The sequence below is a fragment of the Kogia breviceps genome, chromosome 14, assembly GCF_026419965.1.
Source record: "Kogia breviceps isolate mKogBre1 chromosome 14, mKogBre1 haplotype 1, whole genome shotgun sequence".
NCBI lineage: Eukaryota > Metazoa > Chordata > Mammalia > Artiodactyla > Physeteridae > Kogia > Kogia breviceps.
In genome coordinates this window covers 287,088-309,098 of record NC_081323.1, presented here as the reverse complement: position 1 = coordinate 309,098, position 22,011 = coordinate 287,088, and the positions used below count along the sequence as shown (strand labels likewise).

The 22,011-nt window shown below is 57.3% G+C and overlaps 1 protein-coding gene across 1 annotated transcript in view; it reads left to right on the top strand.

Moving 5' to 3' along the window:
* The window catches only part of PRPF6 (pre-mRNA processing factor 6), a 36,426-nt gene extending 15,091 nt beyond the window's left edge, over window positions 1-21,335 (top strand). Inside the window, exons 10-21 of the mRNA XM_059036510.2 lie at window positions 2,595-2,713; window positions 3,593-3,811; window positions 10,203-10,325; window positions 12,278-12,399; window positions 13,847-13,985; window positions 15,522-15,641; window positions 15,883-16,059; window positions 16,496-16,629; window positions 17,267-17,358; window positions 18,535-18,649; window positions 20,533-20,659; window positions 21,100-21,335. Of these exons, the coding sequence (XP_058892493.1) occupies window positions 2,595-2,713; window positions 3,593-3,811; window positions 10,203-10,325; window positions 12,278-12,399; window positions 13,847-13,985; window positions 15,522-15,641; window positions 15,883-16,059; window positions 16,496-16,629; window positions 17,267-17,358; window positions 18,535-18,649; window positions 20,533-20,659; window positions 21,100-21,252 (1,640 nt within the window). The 3' untranslated portion in view covers window positions 21,253-21,335. The remainder of the gene's footprint in view (window positions 1-2,594; window positions 2,714-3,592; window positions 3,812-10,202; window positions 10,326-12,277; window positions 12,400-13,846; window positions 13,986-15,521; window positions 15,642-15,882; window positions 16,060-16,495; window positions 16,630-17,266; window positions 17,359-18,534; window positions 18,650-20,532; window positions 20,660-21,099) is intronic.
* Window positions 21,336-22,011: the final 676 nt, after the last annotated feature.

Here is a 22,011-nt window from a genome sequence, read left to right as displayed (position 1 = left end):
TGGGGAGGACTCCCTGCCAGCTCTCAGTTTCCGCTTGAGCTCTGGGTCCCAGCTGGTGCAGCTGACATCGTGGTCCTTTGTTGGGAGAACTTGAGCGTCACGTGCTACTCTGCGACCTGAGGCCTTAGGAGGCTGAGTGATGGGGGGGGGGGGTGCTTGGCCTCAATCCGCGTGCCGTCATCTGTAAGGGCACCTGTGGGCCTGTGAGCGCTGCGCTCCGGGGGCCGGGCTGCGGCTGCTTCCTGTGGCCTTTGCTCACGATGAAGGTGTCAAGCACCATGTTCGTCTGCTGATCTTGCAGGCCTGGGACAGTGGAGTGACCGTCTCCAGACAGTGTGCTCTGGTCCATAAAGTGAGCACAGGATGGCACCATGTGCCCCCACCTTGGGGCCAAGGGCCAGAGAGTGCATTGGCCTCTGATTGCAGGCTGTCTAGTTCAGACTGCTCTGCTCCTGACCGGCCGGCCCTTCCACCCCGGCTGGCCACAGCTCTTGGAGACAGCCTTGACCTGGCGTGGCAGATGGCCTCTGGGGAGCACCGCGGTGAGATCTGGACTCATCAGCAGTGGTTGGCTTCAGCTCCGCTCCTGTGGGCTATTGATGAAGTGCCAACAGAGGAGTTCCCAGTCTCTCCCGAAGAGTGGGGACCGTCCTGGGCCTCATGCCCATGGCGGGGTGAAGTTAATGACCCCGTGGCCACTGGCGTGGAGTGTGACGGGGGGAGGGGGCGGGCCCCCGCGGGCCTCCTTATCTGACATCACCGCTGAGGGCTTGTCCCCTCGGCGTCCTTGGCCTTCTCGGGCTGCTGTGCTTCCTGGGGACTGTCACTCCGGGAAGTGGGCCTGCTCAGCCAGGCCTCAGGGTGCTCGGGGCTGTCTGGGGTTGAGGTCTCCCCTCCCGCACACAGTGGCAGACCGGTCTCACTGTGGGGCTCAGGGCTCACCTCGCCAGCCGGGGCTGGTCTGGCAACGCGTGGAGGCCAGAGAGCTGGCTCAGCCTCGGCCTCCAGTGCAGGAGAACCATGGCCATGGGCCTTGGCGGACACATCGTCCCTTGGGATGAGACCTCTGGACGGCCGAGTTCAAACTCGTGGGGACGGGGACCAGGCTCTCCCAGGGAAGACGACATACAGCCCACGGCCACGTGCCTGTCGGCGCTCCCTCCTGGCCCTGGGGGTCCCGGTCGAGCGAGAAGCCCTGCTGTCACCACGTGTGGCCTCCTGCGAGGGTCCCCCAGCTGGTGCCCTGCCGGCGCTGGGCCGAGTAACAGGTGTGGTCAGGCCGGGGAAGCCCAGGGGCCAAGCCCTTGGCTGCACCTCTTTTGCAGGCTGGTGGCGCTGTGGTCCTTGCAGAGCCCTGGCCCGCAGGCTGGGGCATCGTCTTCCATGGCAGGCGGTTCCGGAGGGGCAGCTTGTTTTTTGTCATAGGGGGGAGGTCCCCAGGAGCCCTGGACCACAGGAACCTTTGAAACTCACTGGGGGTGGGCCCCTGGGGTTCATGGGGTGTGTCTCCCCACCTCTGGCCCACTGGTCTTAAGCATCTCGGGCACATGCTGCTTCCTGCTCACCAGCCAGGGATGGACTGGCATGGTGTGTGGTGACCTGGAGCCACTGCCATCTGGTTTGGCCACAGGAGAGAAGGGGCACCCCTTTTTCAAGGGCCTATAAAGGGGAGAGGGGTGCCCCGTTTTCCGGGGCCTATAAAGGAGGGAAGCCCGTCTCCCAGAAGTGGGAGGGGCTGCTTCTGCTGAAGGGGGGAACGTGAGAGACTTGGTGGGTCCGCAGATTGTGCACCACTGAATCCTAGGGCCGTTCCCGCAAGCGTGGCCCGTGTGTTTTCTAGAACAACGATCTCCTTGGGGCTGTTGTGGTCTCCTGCCTCCATCAGCTCTCAGTCACCGTCGCCCCTGCCAGCGGCTGACTGGGGGCCTTGCCTCAGCCCCCCTAACCCCCCTGCTGCACGGCTCTGTGTTCAGCTGCCCAGTGTTTTGGCCTTTGCAGTACGTTACGTCGGAAGGAAGGGCTCTGCTGCTTGAACAGAGGTTTGGGAGTTTCCGGACTGCAGGATGTCACAGCTTCTCCTGGGAGTTGGGTCCCCCTTTCCTGCTGTCACTCGTGTGAACTGAGGCCCCGAGGCTGCCAGTGTGGTGCAGCACCCAGTGCCTCTGCTCTCGTGCTCGTTGGGGTCCGGGGAGGAGCCCTTGCTCTGCTGTCTTGGGCGGATGCGGATCCCAGAGTCATCGGCACTCTCTGTCCCCGTGACTTCCGCACACTCACTCACACGCAGCCTACTCGGCTGGCCCTTCCTGGGCAGCGGGTGCCTGGTCCGCGCTGCCTTGTTTTCTAATGTTGATTTGCAAGTGTGGATGGACGCGAGGTGATGCACAGCCTTGTCTGCCACCCTTGCTTGCTGATCCGGGACGTCTGCACTGGTCTCGTTGGTGTCTGTCCAGACCCGAGGGACCCATGTGAAGTCCCGGCCTGTCACCCAGGGCAGAGACCATCTGGACTTGCTGGCAGCAGCATCCTCTGTGACACGGTATCTTGCTTTCACTTCCGTTTTTCTGTGATCTGGTTTCTTGCCTGACCTTTCCCAGCCCTTGAGCACGTTCCAAACTCAGTTCGCTTGTGGAAGGCAGCCGTGGAGCTGGAAGAGCCCGAAGATGCTAGAATCATGCTCAGCAGAGCTGTGGAATGCTGCCCTACTAGCGTGGAGGTGAGTCCCCTGCCCTGCGGAGGCCTGAGCCCGAGGCCGGTGTCCGCAGGGAGGTGTCCGCTGGGCCTCGAGCTCACCGAGGGACTCCTGGGCTGCTGCCCTGGGGTCCAGCTGCCGGGCAGCACGGTGACCGTATGCTCCTGCAGGAGATGCAGAGCAGAGTCTCAGCTCAGCCCCGACCCCGTGCGGAGCTCCGCGCTCAGCACTCTTCTTCAGGGCCCAGTCCTCCTAGCTGAGCCCGAAGTTTGTCAATGGGGCCTGAAGGGTGACAGAAAAGACTGGTGTGTCTTTCTGCCGGCCCAGTGGGAGGTTGGCTATGCCTCAGAGCTACTTGGATTTCTTTAGTTTTAAATTTTCTGGTTCACAGCGTTTTGTGAAGTGACTTTTAGTCATGATTTTATGATGTCCGGTCTGTCTTTAATTATCCTAAGGGGTGTTGTGAAATTCTCCAAACAAAATTAATCTTAATTTATTTACATAAAAATAGAGCCCATACACATATTTGGTGATAAACTGTTGCAGAATCAAAACCTGGGGTTTTGAGAACCTGTCTGGTGTGAGAACTCCAGACCGCTGGACACCCATGTCCTTTCAGTTTGCGGAGGCGACAGTCGCGCCCTGCTCGCCTTCTGCCCTTAACACCGTGTGCCTTTAACCCGTGTTGGAGCGCGGGGCTGAGAACCCCTCAACTATTCGTGTTATGTGCATCGTTCAGTAAGTCAGAAGCGCAACCAGACAGCGTTCAGATGAGGCAGGAAATGCTGGCGCACACCTTCCTGGGCCCTGTCCGAATGGTCCTTGAGAACCTGTACAGAGGATTTTGTGCGAGGGCTGTGGCCTGGGGAGGGTCCACCTGACCTGGCGGGTCTCTCCGTGCAGCTCTGGCTCGCCCTGGCCAGGCTAGAGACCTACGAAAATGCCCGCAAGGTCTTGAATAAGGCCCGGGAGAACATCCCGACGGACCGGCACATCTGGATCACGGCCGCCAAGCTGGAGGAGGCCAATGGGAACACGCAGATGGTGGAGAAGATCATCGACCGGGCCATCACCTCCCTGCGGGCCAACGGCGTGGAGATCAACCGCGAGCAGTGGATCCAGGTGAGGTTGGCCGGTGCCGCGGTGTCCGCCTTAAACACGGATGCCCTCCTGCTCGTCAGAGTCCCTTGGAGGGTGGGGACATTGGGGTGGCACCTGAGAGGCCCGTCCTCACGCTGGTAGGCACAGCAGGCACAGGGGTGGCTTCTCCTTAAGTGATCACCTCGTGGCTTTTTATGGAGGTGCAAGCCTGAGTGCACCTTGGGGGAAACGTCAGTGTCCCGATGCTTGCGACCAGCCCCGCTTTTCCGGTAGAGAGGATACGATTTTTTTTTTAACATCTTTATTGAAGTATAACTGTTGTACAATGGTGTGTCAGTTTCTGCTTTACAACGAAGTGAATCAGTTATACGTATACACATGTTCCCATATCCCTTCCCTCTCGCGTCACCCTCCCTGCCACCCTCCCTATCCCACCCCTCTAGGTGGTCACAAAGCACCGAGCTGATCTCCCTGTGCTATGATCTCCCTGTGCTATGCGGCAGCTTCCCACTAGCTATCTAATTTACATGTGGTAGTGTGTATAGGTCCCTGCCACTCTCTCACATCGTCACAGCTTACCCTTCCCCCTCCCCACATCCTCAAGTCCATGCTCTAGTAGGTCTGTGTTTTATTCCCTTCCTACCACTAATCTCTTCGTGACATTTTTTTTTTCTTAGATTCCATATATATGTGTTAGTATATGGTATTTGTTTTTCTCCTTCTGACTTACTTCACTCTGTATGACAGACTCCAGGTCTATCCACCTCACTACAGATAACTCAGTTTCATTTCTTTTGATGGCTGAGTAATATTCCATTGTATATATGTGCCACATCTTCTTTATCCATTCATCTGTCGATGGACACTTAGGTTGCTTCCATGTCCTGGCTATTGTAAATAGAGCTGCAATGGACATTTTGGTACATGACTCTTTTTGAATGATGGTTTTCTCAGGGTGTATGCCCAGTAGTGGGATTGCGGGGTCGTATGGTAGCTCTATTTGTAGTTTTTTAAGGAACCTCCATACTGTTCTCCATAGTGGCTGTATCAATTTACATTCCCACCAGCAGTGCAAGAGGGTTCCCTTTTCTCCACACCCTCTCCAGCATTTATTGCTTCTAGAGTTTTTGATGATGGCCAATCTGACCGGTGTGAGATGATAGCTCATTGTAGTTTTGATTTGCATTTCTCTAATGATTAGTGATGTTGAGCATTCTTTCATGTGTTTGTTGGCAATCTGTATATCTTCTTTGGAGAAATGTCTGTTTAGTTCTTCTGCCCATTTTTGGATCGGGTTGTTTGTTTTTTTGTTATTGAACTGCATGAGTTGCTTATAAATTTTGGATATTAATCCTTTGTCAGTTGCTTCATTTGCAAATATTTTCTCCTATTCTGAGGGTTGTCTTTTGGTCTTGTTTATGGTATCGAGAGGATACGATTTAAAAGAGAGTGAGCCTTAGAGCTTCTGTCACTCAGGTCCCCGTCTTTAACTTCTGTAGATCGCGGCCAGTGAGGTCTTTGAAAGCACTCTAACCCGCCGCCAGGCCACAGCTGCCCTCTCCTGCCTCCTCCTGCCCCTTTGCTTCACCCACTGCCCTCAGCCTCGGAAGGCGGCCTCAGACCTCTGCCACCTCCCTTCTCGTGCCCCTGCTGCCGCAGTGCCGCTTGCCCTCCTCCCAGTGGCTCCAACTGCTGCACCGGAGCTACTCCAGCGTCTCCCTCCTCCCGAGGAGGTGGCGATGAATCAGTACCTCTGTTCTCTTCCCTTCCTGTGTTTGGGCAGTGTTTTAAAATCTCAGGTGCAAGGCCTCATATGTATCTCTGAAATCTAATCATTTAGATTCAGCTCCTTTATTTATTTAGTGTTGTTTAACCATTTTTGACATTCTCATTCCTTTGTGTGGATCCCGGTTTCCAGCTGGTGTCATCTTCCTTCTGCCTGACGGACTTTTTTGAACATTTCTTTCAGTGCAGGCCTGATGGTCAGTTCTTCCAGTTTTTGGTTTTTTTGGGGTGTTTTTTTTTTTTTTTGCGGTACGCGGGCCCCTAATCGCTGTGGCCTCTCCCATGGCGGAGCACAGGCTCCGGACGCGCAGGCTCAGCGGCCACGGCTCACGGGCCCAGCCGCTCTGCGGCATGTGGGATCCTCCAGGACCGGGGCACGAACCCGCGTCCCCCGCATCGGCAGGCGGACTCTCAACCGCTGCGCCACCAGGGAAGCCCCAGTTCTTCCAGTTTTTAAATGTCTGGGAACAGTCTTTATTTCATCCCTGCTTTGAAAGATATTTCCTCTGGGTGTAGAATTCTAGGTTGACAGTTTTTTCTTTCTGGGTTGTTTCCAGCGAGACACCTGCTGTCATCTTTGCTCCTTTGTACGTACTTTTTTGTTAAAAATTAAATTAAAAAATTTTTTAAATTTCTAAATTAAAAGATTACTGTCTGCTTTTAAGATATTTTTCTGTATCATGGGTTTTGAGCAGTTTGATTGTAATCTGACTTGGTGTGGTTTTTCACGTTTCTTGTGTGTAGAGTTCGTTCAGTATCTTGGATCTGTGGATTTATAGATTTTATTGGATTTGGAAAATTTGTGTCCCCCGTTTCTTCAGCTCCTCCTCTTTCAGGCACAGTTACCTGCTCATCAGGCTACTTGAAGCTGTCTTCCAGCTCATGGTGATCTATTCATTTTTAAAATTATTCTTTCTGTTTCTTTTTTTTTTTTTAATTTATTTGCTTATTTATTTATGGCTGTGTTGGGTCTTCGTTTCTGTGCGAGGGCTCTCTAGTTGCGGCGAGCAGGGGCCGCTCTTCATCGCGGTGCGTGGGCCTCCCACTGTCGCGGCCTCTCCCGTTGCGGGGCACAGGCTCCGGACGTGCAGGCTCAGTAGTTGTGGCTCACGGGCTTAGTTGCTCCGCGGCACGTGGGATCTTCCCGGACCAGGGCTTGAACCTGTGTCCCCTGCATTGGCAGGCAGATTCTCAACCACGGCGCCACCAGGGAAGGCCCTCTGTTTCATTTTTTAACAGTTTGTTAAGCTATAATTAACCATCCATAAAATTTACCCATTTAAAGTGGGTAATTCAGTGGGTTTTAATATGGTGGGTTATTCATCTCTTTATTGTTTATTATCTATTTTTATTATTGAGTTGTAAGAATTTTTTGTATATATTTTGGATACAGGTCATTTGTCAGTTGATTGTATTGCTTATAGCACAAATGTTTTTGATATAGTCCAATTTATTTATTTCTTTTGTTACTCGTGCTTTAGGTATCATATCAAAGAAACCTTCCCTAACCTGAGGTTATGAAGATTACTCCTGTGTTTTTTAAGATTTTTATTTTTTTAGTGCTTACATTTAGGTCTGTGATCCATTTGCCTTAAAAGAGTTGAACTTCAGGCTTTTACAAGAGCGTGTCCCGTTGTCCTGGCGCCACTAGACCTTCCCCTGTTGAGTAGTCCTGGCGCTGTTGTGGAGAACCAGCTGGTCATAAATGTAAAAGTTTACGTTGGGAATCTAAGTCCTGCTCCGTTAGGCTGTATATCTGGGTTTATGCCAGCACCACACTGTTCTGCTTACTGGGGCTTTGGAATGAGGCGGCTTTGTGAGTCCTCCTACTTTGTTCTTTACAGATTGTTTCGGCTATGCTCGGTTCTTTGTGTTTTCCTATGAATTTTAGGGTCAACTTGTCAGATCCTACAAAATAGCCAGCTGGGATTTTGATAGAGGTTGCACTGAATCTATACTACAGATCATCTGGGCAGACTGTTGCCATCCTAACAGTAGTAACTCTTCCAGTCAGTGAACATGGGGTGTCTTTCCATTTATTTAGTTTTTAAAAATTTTTTTCAGTTATGTTTTAGTGAACTAATATTACACTTATTTTATGTAATCTAAAGTACTTTATTATTTTTGATGCTGTCATAAATAGAATTTTTTACTTTCATTTTCAGGTTGTTCGTTGTTAGTGTGTAGTAATAAAATTGATTTTTAAATATTGATCTTATGTTCTGTGACCTTGCTGAAATCATTTATCAGATTGTAATAGTTTCAGCAGATTCTTTAGGTTTTTTTGGTTTTGTTTTGTTTTGTTTTGTTTTGTTTTGCGGTACGCGGGCCTCTCACTGTTGTGGCCTCTCCTGTTGCGGAGCACAGGCTTCGGACGCGCAGGCTCAGCGGCCACGGCTCACGGGCCCAGCCGCTCCGCGGCACATGGGATCCTCCCGGACCGGGGCACGAACCCGTGTCCCCTGCATCGGCAGGCGGACTCTCAACCACTGCGCCACCAGGGAAGCCAGGATTTTTTATGTATAGGATTATACTGTCTGTAAATACAGTTTTACTTCCTCTTTCCCAGCATGGTACCTTTTATTTCCCATCTGCTTGCCTAGCTAGAAGAGTAGTGGTGAGGGCCCCCACCTCTGGTCATGGACCTGGAGGACGTCTGGTCTTTCCTGTGGGTGTGGTGTTAGCTCATACGCCCTCTGATGCTCTGGTCGGTTACAGAAATACTCTTTTTTCTCTCCGTTTCGTCTTGGATAACTTCTATTGCTTTGACCTCAAGTTTCGCTAATCTTCTGCAATGTCTAATCTGCTGTTTATGTCATCGAGGACATTTTTCATCTTAGATCTTGGCAGTTTTCACTTCTAGGAATTTGGATCTTTTTAAAACCTTCTTTCACATCTTTCATGTTGCCATATAACATTTTGAACACATGGATCATGATTATAATAGTTGTTTTAGCGTCCTTGTCTGCTCATTCTAACATCTGGGTCAGTGATTTTGGTAGACATTGAATATTTTCTTCTTTACCATGAACTGTCTCTCCCGGTTTCTTTGCATTGCCTGATAATCTTTGCTTTGCTGCGGACGCTGTGCGTTTTCCCCTGTTGGGTGCCAGGTGCTTTTGTGCCGCTGTGAGCGTTCCGGGCTTCGGTGTCGGAGCGCGGCTCTGCTGTTGGAAACGTTTTGACCCCGGGGGTCTTGCCTCGACACTTGCTGGGTGGGACCGACCGTAGTCACTGTGGGGCGCTTTGGGACTCACTCTGCTGTGGCGGCAACCTCTGGGTGTCGTGCTCAGTGCCGTGTACCTCCTGGGGTCTCCGCTCTGGCCAGTGCGGACGGGTGCTGTCCCTGGACCCAAGTGTGCCCCGAGGACCATTCCCACTGACCCTTTTGGACGGTTTTTTCCAGCCCGTCTGTGCTGGGTTGTGCTCGGTGGAGACCACGGGGGACCCTCTGCAGAGCGGGTACCCGGGCCCGTCTCCCTGTGTGGCTCTGCTCTCTCGTGTCTGGTGCTGCGCGCTCTGGCCTCCGAGCCCTTCCGGGGCGCTGAGCTCTGCCGCTTGGCTGTGGGTCAGCCTGTGCCCTCTCTTGAGCCTTTGCCCTCAGCTCTCCTCGGCCTGGGGTGCCTTTCTGATGCTAATTACCATGCCCGCGGGGCTCAGGCGGGGGCTGCTGTGCTGTGCTCCTCTCACAGCCCGGAAGCCTGGCTCGGCGTGTGCAGCCAGCCTGGAGTCTCTGGGCGATGGCATCGGCAGGGTGCTTCCCACTCCTTTAGCCGTTGCGAACAGTACTGGCGCACCCGTCGTTCTGAACGACTGGGAGTATGTTCCTGAAAAGGCATTGCTGGGTCAGCCTCTGTGAGTCTTGTTTTGATAGGGAGCTTGAAGCTACCCGCGGTAGAGGTCGTGCCTGTGTCCGTCCTCGGCCGCACGCACGCACGCACCTCTGTCCGCACCTTGGCCCGCACACTTCGATGTCGTTGGTCTGATGTGTGTAAACGCGCGTTCGTCTCTGCGTTGCTGTCCTTCCCCCTGGCCGTGCGGGAGGCTTCGGTGGCACTCGGCGTCTCGTCTCTGGAACCATGACTGTCTTCTCTCTGCTTGTCCCGAGACTTGCTCTCCTGAAGTCCAGTGCTTTTCTGCTGGTCAGCCCGCGCCCCGCTGCCTGCCGGAATGCCCTGGCGGCTGGTCCCTCCGCAGGTTTCTGTCTCACCTTCCTTGTGCTGGGATCCTTCCCCCAGTCAGGTCTGCCTCTCCGGGGTAGAGTGGCTCTTCCTTTTGTCCATTTCGAATCTGGCTCCCAGGCCGACAGTACGAGTGTGAGTGACCTCGTCTTTTACCCCCACGTGCTTTGGAACTTTCTTAGCATAGCAACCCCTGTGGCCACTGAGTTGCCTACTCTAGTACTTTGTACACAGTAGGTGCTTATGTACTGTTTGTTAAGTGGGTAGGTTAGGGATGCACTGGGCGGCAGGGAAGGATGATCACAGCCAGCGGGCAGTGGCAGGGCCACGAGGGCGTCAGAACCCTTGGAGCTCACCGCCTGCCGCCCGCTCCGTCCAGGCATGCGTCCGCCTGCCAGGCTCCTGCGGCTCTGGGTGCTGAGTCCAGTTCTGGGTCCCTCTTTCAGGATGCCGAGGAGTGTGACAAGGCTGGGAGCGTGGCCACCTGCCAGGCGGTCATGCGCGCCGTGATCGGGATCGGCATTGAGGAGGAAGACCGGAAGCACACGTGGATGGAAGACGCTGACAGCGTGAGTGTGGCCGCGGGGGCCGGGAGCCTGTGTTGTGGGGAGCCCGCTCTGCTCTGCAAATCTTTCCGATCTGCGGATTTTCATTTTTTTTGGCTGCGCTGGGTCTTCTTTGCTGCGCGCGGGCTTTTCTCTAGTTGCGGCGAGCGGGGGCCACTCGTGGGGGTGTGCAGGCGTCTCATCGCGGTGGCTTCTCATTGTGGAGCGCGGGCTCAGTAGTTGTGGCATGCGGGCTCAGTAGTTGTGGCTCGCGGGCTCAGTAGTTGTGGCTCGCGGGCTTAGTTGCTCCACGGTCCGTGGGATCTTCCCGCTCCAGGGCTCGAACCCGTGTCCCCTGCATCGGCAGGTGGATTCTTAACCACTGCGCCACCAGGGAAGCCCAATTAACCTTTGATTTAAAAATAACTTTAGACTTACAGAAAAGTTGCAAAACTGTAAGGAGAAATCTTTTACGCCCTACACCTAGGTTCCCCCAGATTTACCCATTTCGCCACATTGGCTTTTGTGTTCTCCACACGTGCACACACTTGCACACACATGCCACTTATTTTCCCTGAACTGTTTGAGAGTACATCACACATGTGGTGGCCCTTTACCTCTAAACATTTCAGTGTGTGTTTCTTTAAATGGGGACCTTCTCTTAGGCAACCACAGCATAGCTATCAAGCTCAGGAGATCAGTGTTGATGCAGGACTGTGATGTAATCTGAGGCCTTGTTCACATTTCACCGATGGGCTCACTAAGTGCCTTTCGCCAAAAGGAAAAACCCGACTGTGTTCTGCTTGAGGAGCCTCCCAGGGTCATATCCACAGGTCTCTGTGGCCCCAAGAGTTCGGGGGAGGCTTTGGCCTCTCGTTTTTCACGAGTGTGACTTCTTTGAGAGTGCAGGCCCCTGGGTTTGGTCTCCACGCTGTGTCCTCACGGCCGGGCTCTGATCTTCGCAGGACTCTGTCCTGCTGGGTCGGTGGGGGCACATCCTCCGAGCAGCTCAGGCGGTACCTGCCAGGTCCCTCCCCTGGAAGGCTGCTGTGGCCCCTTGTAACTAGTAGGTATTTTGTGGGGAGACACTGAGACCATGTAAACGTGCCGTTGCTCACCAAACTTTGACCTACTAGTTTGCGGGTCCATTAATGACGCTTTTAGCTTCTGTCCGTTACTGCTGTGGTATCTGTCAGGTGCTGGTTTTCTAAATATCGTGGCTTCTGCGTTTGATGAGAATTGATCAGCTGGACTCCTGCAGCGCAGAGCTTCTCTTTCTCCCTTGTTCACGTGGGCGCTCTCCTGCGCCTCCGGTCCCTGGACACAGGCCGTGGCCGCTGTCCGCGTGGAACTCACGCGGTGTCACACGTGTGACCCGGGTGCCTCATGAGCACTAAAGGGTCTCCCGTGCTCTCAGGGCTTTTTGTTACATGACATTTAAGACAGAGAAGTGTGCAGAATGGCCTCGCAGGCTCCCCCAGTCTCCGCCCACGGGAAGAGCCCAGCTCCCTCTGGTTGCTGAGCCCTTCTGATTCTGAGTGTGGACTCGAGCTCTGTGTTCTCCTTACTTTCTTAGGCGCCCTCGACAACACGTGGGCCTCGGTGGGCGTCACCCTGCAGACAGGTGGCAGACTGTGGGAGCAGTAACTCTGGAGCCCTTTCAGGCTTTCTTCCGTTTCTCTGTCGTCTCTTCACTTGGGCTGGAGCAGGCAGCTGTCCTCGGCGCTTTGTGACCTGCGGGAAGAGCGGAAGCCCTTGGTGCCCATGAGCGTGGGGCTTTCCAGGGCTCACCCCCAGAGATGGGCTGGCCTGCCCATCCCCCAGGCCCTGAGCGACTGTCACTTGGTCCCGTGGGGCCACAGAAGCCCCAGGGTCTTTGTAACTGGCCTACAGGGCTCCGGTCAGGAGTCACAGAGTGGGTACCCGTCCTGGCTCGGTGCCGGGCCGCCCTGTTCATGGCCCTCTTTCTGCCCTAGTGTGTGGCCCACAGCGCCCTGGAATGTGCCAGAGCCATCTACGCCTACGCCCTGCAGGTCTTCCCCAGCAAGAAGAGCGTGTGGCTGCGGGCCGCGTACTTTGAGAAGAACCACGGCACCAGGTACGTGGCGGGCCTGCCGCCCTGTGCCGGCTTTAGGCCTCTTGTCCCCGTGGGTGGGCTAGGGCCTTGTTCGAGGTCCAGCCTCTGCGGCGAGGGGCGGAGGCTCTTGGGCTTTTCAGCCAAGCTGTCCTTCTGGCACCTTCTGCACTAGCATTGCTGCTGTTGTGCAGTGCCAAGGCACTGAGGGGCCCATCTGCCCAATTGCCTGCAGCTGAGCCAGGGGCGCTGGTGGTTTGAGGGGTCCCTGGGGCAGGGCTGGAGCCCGAAGTCCCACGTCTGTGGGGCTCTGGCTTCGGCAGCGTGGGCGGTGCGGCATCTGGGCCCCGGCACGTCTGTTTTTCATTTCAGCTGTGCTGCATTTGGGTTTGGGCTGGTTTTTGTGCTCCGAGGAGGTCCTTGACAGTTTTCTTTAATTGTCCTCTTTAATTGAAAAAACCTTTCGGGTCTGCCTTATTGGCCGTAACTGCTGATTAAATTAGATGTTGCAACGTCTGCAGTGGGCAGCCTCTGCCCGGGTCCTCTGCCGCGTCCTCTCTGCTCGGGCCTTGCCGGTCCCGCCTGGGCTGCAGCTGGGAGCACGGAGCCCCTGTTGCTTTTCTTTTGTCTCATCGATCAGTCTTGGGCTTTTCAGGGAGTCTCTGCTGCTGAAGTTCCCGTTCCCACCGGCTGCCGTGTGTTTTACAGTTAACTCCTTCGGGGACCTTTTGCAATGGCCCTGCCGGCCCACCCTGTGCAACTTCACCCGGGCAGAGTCCTGTGTCCAGAGTGGGGCTGCCCCCGAGGGTCTTGGTCCCTGGGTTCAGGGGCAGTTCCCCGCCCCTGGCTCTGGTGTCCTTGGCGGCGTGAGGGGGCCGAGTGCTTCAGACCTGGGGGTCTTGGTTCTGGTGTCGAGCTTCACGTCACGCAGACGATTCTGTGCTCTCAACTCGGTCTTGCTGCCGAGGCCCGGGGACGTCGTCTGTGCCGGGGGTATTACAGGGGTGGTGGGCTGCGCAGGGGTTGGGGGCTTCACACCTGAAACCCAGGCTTCTTGCTTGATGGTGACCTAAAATAACTTTCTTCAGTAAGACAGTTTCTCTGGATGCCGGAGAGTATAGACTCTTGGGTAGTAATCTTTATCGGCGGATCTGTGGTTAGAGATGAAAAGGCCCCTGGCCCCAGACCACGAAGTTATCACGCCTCCAGGACACACGGCTGTAAAAGGCTCTCTGGAGAGGTTCCATCAGACTCTGCTGTTCGAACAATGCATCGCTTTGTAGCACCCTCTTCAGTAGTTGACTTTCGAGCCTTTATGGAGAGGAAAGATTTCCCCACACTCTCCCCATTGTAAAAGTCTGGTAAATCATTGACACCTTCGAACTTTGAAGCGCTAACTGTCTTTTCAGTGCCTGTGGCTTGGCCGAGAGCGGCCTGCGTTCTCTGGTGGTGACCAGCCCCTGTCTTGCAGGGAGTCCTTGGAGGCCCTGCTGCAGCGGGCCGTGGCCCACTGCCCCAAAGCAGAGGTGCTGTGGCTCATGGGCGCCAAGTCCAAGTGGCTGGCCGGGGACGTGCCCGCGGCGAGGAGCATCCTGGCTCTGGCCTTCCAGGTGGGTGAGGGGTGGGCCTTGGCCTGAGGGCTCCAGGGTCCCGTGCCCTCCTCAAGCCCTCCCCCCTCGTCGACAGGAGCTGACCCCAGCGGGGCCGAGCACGGCCGGGCCGCGTGGGACTCGGGCTGCTCTGTGGGCAGCGGGGCCCTGAGGGGGCCTGAGAGGAGGAACAGTGGCCCAGACGATGGACACCTACCTCTCATCTGCCGCCCCTCAGTCTGACCTCGGGCTAAGTGTTCCACGACACAGACTCAGGGAGGCAGGAGGGACAGGGCAGCGGCTGGAGCACCATGTCCCCACACGAGGGCACGGCGACAGCCACTTTCCTGTGTGAACATGAGGGTGCCCGGTCCCCGCAGGAGGGAGCCCTGTCCCCCATGCCCGGGCATAGCTGCCTGCGTTGGCGTCACACGAGGGCCACCTAGCGCTGCCCAGGCCCGTCAGCGGGTGGAGTTGAGTTCAGACAGCTGCGCCTAGCCAGGCTTGCCGTGGCTGATGCCGTGAGCTGCGCAGTTTTCTTTTCTTTTTTTTAGTTTTTTTTTTCTTTTTTGGCTGCGCCACACGGCATGTGGGATCTTAGTTCCCTGACCAGGGATCGAACCCGTGCCCCCTGCATTGGAAGCGCAGAGTCTTAACCACTGGGCCGCCAGGGCAGTCCCTGTGCATTTTTCTCAGGGCCCGATTTTTATTGTCACGTGTAACATCCTAATACTTTATGACGACAGGGGTGTTAGTCAGTGGTTTGCACCATGCTTTTTTATAAACTAGAGAGTCTGCGTCACTCTGTTGTCACCCAGGCTGGCATAATAAGGTCTGCCCCTCCCTGAGCAAATACGTGGAGGGGCCTGGCCTGGGCCTCCCTTGTGCTCTCAGCTGTCGTCTGGGCGCCCAGGGTGGAGGACACTCCCCCTCTCCCAGTGGTCCCGGTGCTCGCCCACCACTGCCCGGGCAGTGCTGCCTGTCTCCGCCCCTCTTCTCCTTAGCTGCCACCGGGGGTTGCTTCTCAGGTTGGGGACGTGGTCAGGCTGAGTGTGGCCAGCAGCTGGCTGTGCTTTCAGGAGGCTGGAGGGCACCACCCACGTGTCTGCTGGACTCTGGGTTGTACGTGACCCAGTCCTGACGCTGGGAGCCCTCTCCGTGCCGTCCGTGACGTCCCGGGCATCCTTCCGTCCTATCCACGTTGACTCACCGGGACGGCCAGTTCCTCATTGCCAGGCTTGGGAAAGAGCAGGATTGGGTGGGCGGATCCACGCGGGTGGGACGTGAGCGACAGCGGCAGCAGGCAGAGGGTGGCGGTTGGCCCCACGGCCCCAGTGCCGTGGAGGCTGCACGTCTGTGGCAGCGAGACAGGCTGGCTTGTTTGTGAGGAAGTCGGTGTCCCGGGGCTGGACTCTGCTCTGTTCCCCGTTAGCCCAGGACATGCCTGGATTAGACGTCCTGCTGCGGGGTGAGGCCCGGGCTGGCTCCCAGGCGGGCTGCCTTTGATCGCGGCACCCTCGCCCTGCTCGCTGCTGACGCCGCGTGCTCGCCCCGCAGGCCAACCCCAACAGCGAGGAGATCTGGCTGGCGGCTGTGAAGCTGGAGTCCGAGAACAACGAGTACGAGCGGGCCCGCAGGCTGCTGGCCAAGGCGCGGAGCAGCGCACCCACCGCCCGGGTGAGCAGAGCCGTCCCGCCCGCCACGTGCGGCGGCCCCCGCGCCCCGCCTGAGGCCACGGTGCTCGGAGCTCGTTTGTTCACTCTTGGCTTTAAAATGCATCCACGTGTGTAGCCCTAGCTTGTCCCGAAAGATACGAGACAGCGTTCGGGGTGAGCTCTCGGTGAGGCGAGTGCTAGGAAGGGGCCAGCCCAGCCCAGGCCCAGCGCCAGAGCCGGGCTGAGGCCGTCCAATCCCTCAGGTGTTCATGAAGTCTGTGAAGCTGGAATGGGTGCTGGGGAACATCGCGGCTGCCCAGGAGCTGTGCGAAGAGGCCCTGAAGCACTATGAGGACTTCCCCAAGCTCTGGATGATGAAGGGTCAGGTCGAGGAGCAGGAGGGGCTTGTGGAGAAGGCCCGGGACGCCTACAGCCAGGGGGTGAGCCTCGGCCTGGACCCTGGGCACCCTCTCCTGTGACGGGAATTGGCCAGCCACTTGCTTGGGCCCAAGCTCCGAGGAGCTGTGGGCTTGGGGCAGACCCACCCCCAACCCAGTCCCGGCCTCTGCCCCCCACCAAGCTGTGCACGCTGCACGCAGCGGAGTACAGTTTACGGCCCACCTAAGGCACACGCTGCTGAGTCGACACCCGTGTGTACGCGCACGTGGCACAGCGTGCTCGTGAACACACCCCGTGCACGTGTGCACAGTACAGCCGTGCGTGTAGACACACGCCTGGGCGTGAAGCGGCTGGGTCTCTGGGGTCAAAGGTGGCCCTCACCCCCGGCTCGAGGAGCCACCACGGCTGCTAACAGCCCCTCCCACATGCCAGCTGAGCCCTCTCTCACTTGTCTCTAACTTGTGTCTGTGGCTGCAGTTGAAGAAATGTCCCCACTCCACACCCCTGTGGCTTCTGCTTTCCCGGCTGGAGGAGAAGGTGGGGCAGCTGACCCGAGCTCGGGCCATTCTGGAGAAGTCTCGCCTGAAGAACCCTAAGAACCCCGGCCTGTGGTGAGTCCCTGCGCCGCCCCCCCATGAGCCAACCTCGCTCACACACTCAGGCCAAGGACTTGGTGCACCATTTCCAGCTCAGCCTCCGTGGGAAGGTGCCAGCCGTGAGGAGTCCTGTCTCGGCCGTGGGAGGGTTCAGACCGGCCTGAAGGTAGTTTGACACAGTGTAGCTTGTGTTCAGATTAAGGGTTCCCCAGGAGAGCCAGGAGCTGTTGATGGGGCATTGGGGGTGGATGATGCCAAGAGAGTGGACTCTACAGAAGAGGTGATACCTGGGAAAGGCCTTGAGGGATGAATAGGAGTTTGCCGGGTGAAGAATGTCCGTAGGAGGCTGTGCACACGGAGATGCAGCGTGCGCCTTCAGGGTATCAGCTCACTGAGGTGCCCCGGCAGCCGTCAGCAGGCCTGTCTGTCTTCATCCTGGCCGGCTTCATTCGCACCTCGATGACATCAGAGTCCCAGGTGTCGGCTGCTGCGGCGGCTTGAGGGTGGGGGTCACCAGCGTCTCCCTCCTCTGGTAGGTGAGCCGCTGGGCAGAGCAGGGAAATCCAGCCCCTGTGGCTCCCCAGGACCTTCCGCTTGTCATCGGGCTGCCAGTGGGCGGCGCTCAACCCCCGCCTCGGGCCTCTCTCCGCAGGCTGGAGTCCGTGCGGCTGGAGTACCGCGCGGGGCTGAAGAACATCGCCAGCACGCTCATGGCCAAGGCGCTGCAGGAGTGCCCCAACTCCGGTGAGCACCCCACTCCCAGGCTGCAGACAGTGGGCACTAGGTTCAGACAGACAAAAAGACACCCGTTCCGCTCGGTCATTTAGATGGTTGCACTCACGCCTCAACCTGAGGAGTCTGACCTCGTGTTCTGGGGTGCCGCCATTTTTTTAAAATATAATTTAATTTGTTACTGTTTCATCTCAAGCCTATAAGTTAGTGCGTGTGCAGTATAAACGAATTTGGAACAGAAAAGGGCACATGAAAATCACCTGTAACCCCAGTACTCGGAAATCACTGCTTTTAGCTTGTTTGTATTTCTAGAACTTGTATTATTGCACAAAATCAAAGTCATGCTGTGTGTTTGGTTTTGTGCCCTTTTTTTTTTTTTTTTTGGCTGCGTTGGGTCTTCATTGCCGCACGCGGGCTTCCTCTAGTTGCGGCGAGCGGGGGCTACTCTTCCTTGCGGTGCGCGGGCTTCTCATTGCAGTGGCATCGCTTGTTGCGGAGCTCGGGCTCTAGGCGCGCGGGCTTCGGTAGTTGTGGCTCGCGGGCTCTAGAGCGCAGGCTCAGTAGTTGTGGCGCACGGGCTTAGTTGCTCCGCGGCATGCGGGATCTTCCTGGACCAGGGCTCGAACCCGTGTCCCCTGCGTTGGCAGGTGGGTTCTTAACCACTGCGCCACCAGGCAGGGAAGCCCCGTGCCTTTTCTTAAAGCTGAAATTTTTGTGAGAGTTTTTCATTATTGAATTCTTAAGAATGCACATTTTTTAGTGGCATCGTGGAATTACCTGCGTGTATGTCAGAAATACACCACTCACTGGGGGCCAGTTTGCAGGCTGCTGTCAATCCCAGGTTGTCTTTCTGCCTGAATCTTTAGTTGCACTTTTGGTTATTTTGTTAAAATAAATTCTCAACTGTGAAGTCACTGAGGCCTTGGGAGTGAACCCTTGGAAGTTGTTGGGACTTCCAGCCCGCAGGATGCTGTCCCGCCCGTGCCAGTGGGACCCTGTGGCTCCAGGTGGGCGGCGGGGCAGGCGGCACAGGCGGCCTCTGCTCTTCTGCCCGAGCAGACGTGAGCAGCCGTGCGGGAGGTGCAGCTGCAGACACCCTCAGTCTCCGAAGGCTGCCCTTGGGCAGCCTGGGTGTGGACGGGCACATCTCTGAAAGCTGAGGCAGACGTCTGTGTGTCTGGATTTCAGGGGTCCTGTGGTCTGAAGCCGTCTTCCTGGAGGCGAGGCCCCAGCGAAAGACCAAGAGCGTGGATGCCCTGAAGAGGTGTGAGCACGATCCCCACGTGCTCCTGGCTGTGGCCAAGTGAGTAGGTGTCCCGGTGGCGGTGCTGAGCCTCTCACTGGTCCCTGGAGCAGGACGGGCTCCCCTGGTCCGTGGCCTCCGCAGCTCCACGACCGAGCGCATCTCTGGGCCGAGGCCCCCTGGACATGGGCTACCCGGATGGCCTGGGTCGTCCTGGACCCCGACCCTCTGTCCTGGTTCTTTCTCGTGCCTCTGCTCTCTCTGTCTCTACTACTCTTCAGTTTATTCCTACGCGGGCCTTGGGTTGCGGGACAGGCAGAGGCTCGCTGACGCCAGTCCACACGGAATTTAGGTTACAAGCGAACCTTCTTTGGTTCAGAGGGCTGTAAGCAGGACAATTGTTTCCATTGCGTTAGGGCCAGAAACCAGACCCTTTGACCTGTGTGACCCCGGGAACAATCCAGGGCCTGGGGGTGTGGAGGCCACCTCCCAGCCTCAAGGGCAAGAGGAGTTGAGCAAGCGGCCTCCCGATGCAAGCTCATGCAGGGTGCTGGGTCCGGGGCCCCCTGGGGAGGTGTGGCGGGCCTTCAGAACCTCCTGGCCCCACAGGGTCTCTGCTCCCTTCTAGAAGGAGGACGACGGCGGCCTGAGAGGAGCAACCTGAGTGCCGGGCCGGGGTTGGGTGTGGCCGGGCTCGGAGCGACTGGGGTTGGGGCGGGGGGCTCCTTGGGCTCTCAGCGGGGCCGGGGGGTGTGGGGCCCAGGAGCTCCTGTGTGCTGTGGCTGCCCCGGCAGGAGCCTGGCCCATCTGCTTGCCCAGCTCCTGCCAGTGCCACCTCCGTGAGGGCCAAGGGCACTGCGCGTGGGGCTTCCCGCAGGCCCCTGAGGCGCAGCCTGGGCCGCCCCCCCACCTCAGAGGCTCCCTCCCTCTGTCCCGCCTGCCTGCCCTGTGCTTCCGCCTCCGCCTCCTATTCCACTCTGATAGGGCTGCCATAAAACCTCATAAAAGGCTTTGCAAGGTAAACAGGTCCCTCCTTGCTGTTCCCAGGCTGGTGCTCTGTGTGCTGCTATCTGGGTTTGTGCTCTTTAAATCACAGTTTATCTAACACTAGCAATTAAGAATACCACAAGGCTTAAAAAACAATCAAGCTATCAGAGCATGAAATTATTCCATTTTGTAGCTGAGACCAGCCCAGACAGCTGCCTGGAGGGTGCGTGGTGCATGTCCACTCTGCGGAGCCGGGTGGAGGATGGAAGCCCCCAGAGGCCCCGGCTGTCGGACTGCCCGCCGTGCCTCCCCGATGGCCTGCCCTCCCCGCCCCTCGCCGGCATGTCGGCAAGGCTCCCTGGGCCCCTCACTTGGTTTCTGATGCTGTGGATCCTCTCCTGGGCCTAGTTTTCAGGTTTCTGTGTCTGCTGGTGTAGCCCAGGTTCTCAGTGTTGGCTTCGGTTCCTGCTGGAGCTCCCTGGTAGGGCAGAACGTTCCAGAAGGTGAATATGGAGGAGCAGGCGGAAAGTTCACTTCACTTTCCCTAATCAAAGCCTTGATTTAATTTTTGTCGGGTTTATTACTTTCATCTCCCTGTATTTTACTCAGAGGAAAATAATTTAAGGGAGTTTGAAGTTCTTGCTCTGTGAGTGGTTTTTTAAGAAATGCTTTGGTTAGACACTTGAACGAGGGTTTCAGGTTAGTCACCCGGAGTGGTTTCTGGGTGGTCAGGACTGATTCCTCGGCACCCCCGTGGGAAGCCCAAGCTCTCCAGTGAGAGGACAAGACCAGCAGCGCCTGAGCCAGGCTCTGTGCCGCCGTGGCTGCCTGTGGCAGGTCACTAGACTTGCCAGGCTCGCCGTCCAGCCCACCCGGGAGCGAGCTGTGGCCCCAGAGTGGCCCCCAGCACCGTCCCCTGGCCACTCATTTGGTCCCACCCTGCTGCCTCCCCACAGGCTGTTCTGGAGTGAGCGGAAGATCACCAAGGCCCGGGAGTGGTTCCACCGCACCGTGAAGATCGACTCGGACCTGGGAGATGCCTGGGCCTTCTTCTACAAGTTCGAGCTGCAGCATGGCACGGAGGTGAGGCGCCTGCCGCCCGCTGCCCCCCACCCCACCTGCCCCGCAGCGCTGACGGCTGATTCAGCTTCCACGCGGCTTTCTGGCTACAGCCTTGGAGCCTCTCGGCCTGAGATTTAGATGTTTGGGGCATCTTTTCATGAGTTGGTTGTGATGGGGGCTCAGGCCGTGGCAGAAATGGGGCTGGAGCTGAAGGCCTGGGGGTCATCCTTGTGCCTCGGGGGCCCTGTGCTGCTAGGCAGGAGCCCTCCCGGAGCCCAGTCCCGTTGGGGACGTGGAAGCCAGGCTTGGGGGAGCTGGTCGGCTCCTAGTTGGGGGGTGGGGGCAGGCGCTGGTGTGAGGCCTGCTGGAACGTGGCGGGCCCGCTCCCGGTTGGGGGAGCGGGGCTGGGGGCGGCGCGGGGGGGGGTGGGGGCGCCTCACGCGCCTGCGGCCCCCACCCAGGAGCAGCGGGAGGAGGTGAGACGGCGCTGCGAGAACGCCGAGCCCCGGCACGGGGAGCTGTGGTGCGCCACGTCCAAGGACATCGCCAACTGGCAGCGGAAGATCGGGGAGATCCTGGTGCTGGTGGCGGCCCGCATCAAGAACACCTTCTGAGCGCCGCGGCCGCTCGCTGGCTGGGGGCGGCGCGGGGGGCGTGAGAGCTCTCTGTCCTGTCTTTGATTAAAGGCTTTCTAGTAGCTGTGGGTTTGTGGCCGGCGGGTGTTCTCCGAGCCCTCCCCTCACGTGCTTTGGCCGCCCCAGTCTGCCCCGTGCCGGATGGGGCTCCCTTCCCAGGAGGCCTCGTGAGAGCCCGTGCCCACAGAGGAGATGCCAGGGGAGCGGTGAGGCTCTCCAGGGCTGTATGGAGGATGGTGGCAGGACCTCGTGTCCTGGGCAAAAGCCCCGCGTGGGGACAGTCGGGGTCTGGCTGGCCCGGTGACTCCAGTACCCCTGCGGGTGCGCGCGCTCTCCCGCCCCGGGGTGGCCTGCGGCCCCCCCGCCCCCCCCCCCCCCAGCGGCAGACCGCGCGTGCCCCTGGGTAGGTGACTTTCCTGGGTGCTGCCCCCAGCGTGTGAGAGGCTCGCTCCCATTGGTAGGTGAATTCACTTTTGCTAATTTGTAGTCAGCAATTCTGTGCTGAAGCACTTGTAGCTGTCCTCTCTCTAGACTGAATATGCATTCATTACTTGGGAGACTTGAGTGTGTTTTCACCATGCGAGGATGAAAGGCTTCCTCGGGCTCTGGATCCCTGCGTCTGTGTCCAGTTGGAAACTAGCTAGTTCTCTTGGAAGGGGGTGTGTTGGCCACAGCTAGAGACATCTGGCCGGAGGTCAGGGTTGGTCCAGAGGCCATGGGCCAGGGAGAAGAGATGCG